This window comes from Myotis davidii, unplaced genomic scaffold, assembly GCF_000327345.1.
Source record: "Myotis davidii unplaced genomic scaffold, ASM32734v1 scaffold2100, whole genome shotgun sequence".
Lineage (NCBI taxonomy): Eukaryota > Metazoa > Chordata > Mammalia > Chiroptera > Vespertilionidae > Myotis > Myotis davidii.
Genome location: NW_006292458.1, coordinates 729,008 through 729,668, shown reverse-complemented (window position 1 = coordinate 729,668; position 661 = coordinate 729,008). Strand labels below are relative to the sequence as shown.

Below are 661 nucleotides of genomic sequence, written 5' to 3'. Positions count from 1 at the left end.
GGAGGGCGGGGCCAGGACCTGGGGGCGGGGCCAGGTCCCGGGAGGGCGGGGCCAGGCTTGGTCTCATCTCCCTCTCCTGCAGATGAAGGATGTGTTCTTCTTCCTCTTCTTCCTCGGAGTGTGGCTGGTGGCCTACGGGGTGGCCACGGAGGGGCTCCTCAGGCCCCGGGACCAGGACCTCCCGCAGATCCTGCGCCGCGTCTTCTACCGGCCCTACCTGCAGATCTTCGGGCAGATCCCGCAGGAGGAGATGGACGGTAAGGAGGGAGGGGGCCTGGCCCTCTGAGTCCCTTCTCTCTCTTCCCCGTCTCTGGGTGGGTCTCTACACCCTTCTCTCTAGGTCCCCGTCTCTCTCTGTGTCTCTAAGCCTCCCCACCCCCCCTCCCCTTCATCCCTCGGGGGCTCTGGCCTCCTCTCTCTGCATCTCTGTCCTCTTGTCTTTAGGTTTCAGGCCCTTGCTGTGTTTCGTTGGGTCTTGTCCCCTTGCTTTCCGGGATTCTGTCTCCCCACGGCCCCTCTAGATTTTTTTAAAATTCTTTATTAGTTAAGGTATTACAAATGTGTGCCCCCTATCACGCACAGAGCAGGGCCCATCAAGGGGGTTGGGGCTTTGTACTCTGTCACACACAGAGCAGGGCCCATCAAGGGGGTTGGGGCTTTG

The 661-nt window shown here is 61.0% G+C and overlaps 1 protein-coding gene across 1 annotated transcript in view; it reads left to right on the top strand.

The window, feature by feature from the left end:
• The window catches only part of TRPM4 (transient receptor potential cation channel subfamily M member 4), a 42,766-nt gene that overhangs the window by 36,267 nt on the left and 5,838 nt on the right, over positions 1-661 (top strand). The window contains 2 exon segments of the mRNA XM_015565454.1: positions 83-272; positions 445-451. Of these exon segments, the coding sequence (XP_015420940.1) occupies positions 83-272; positions 445-451 (197 nt within the window).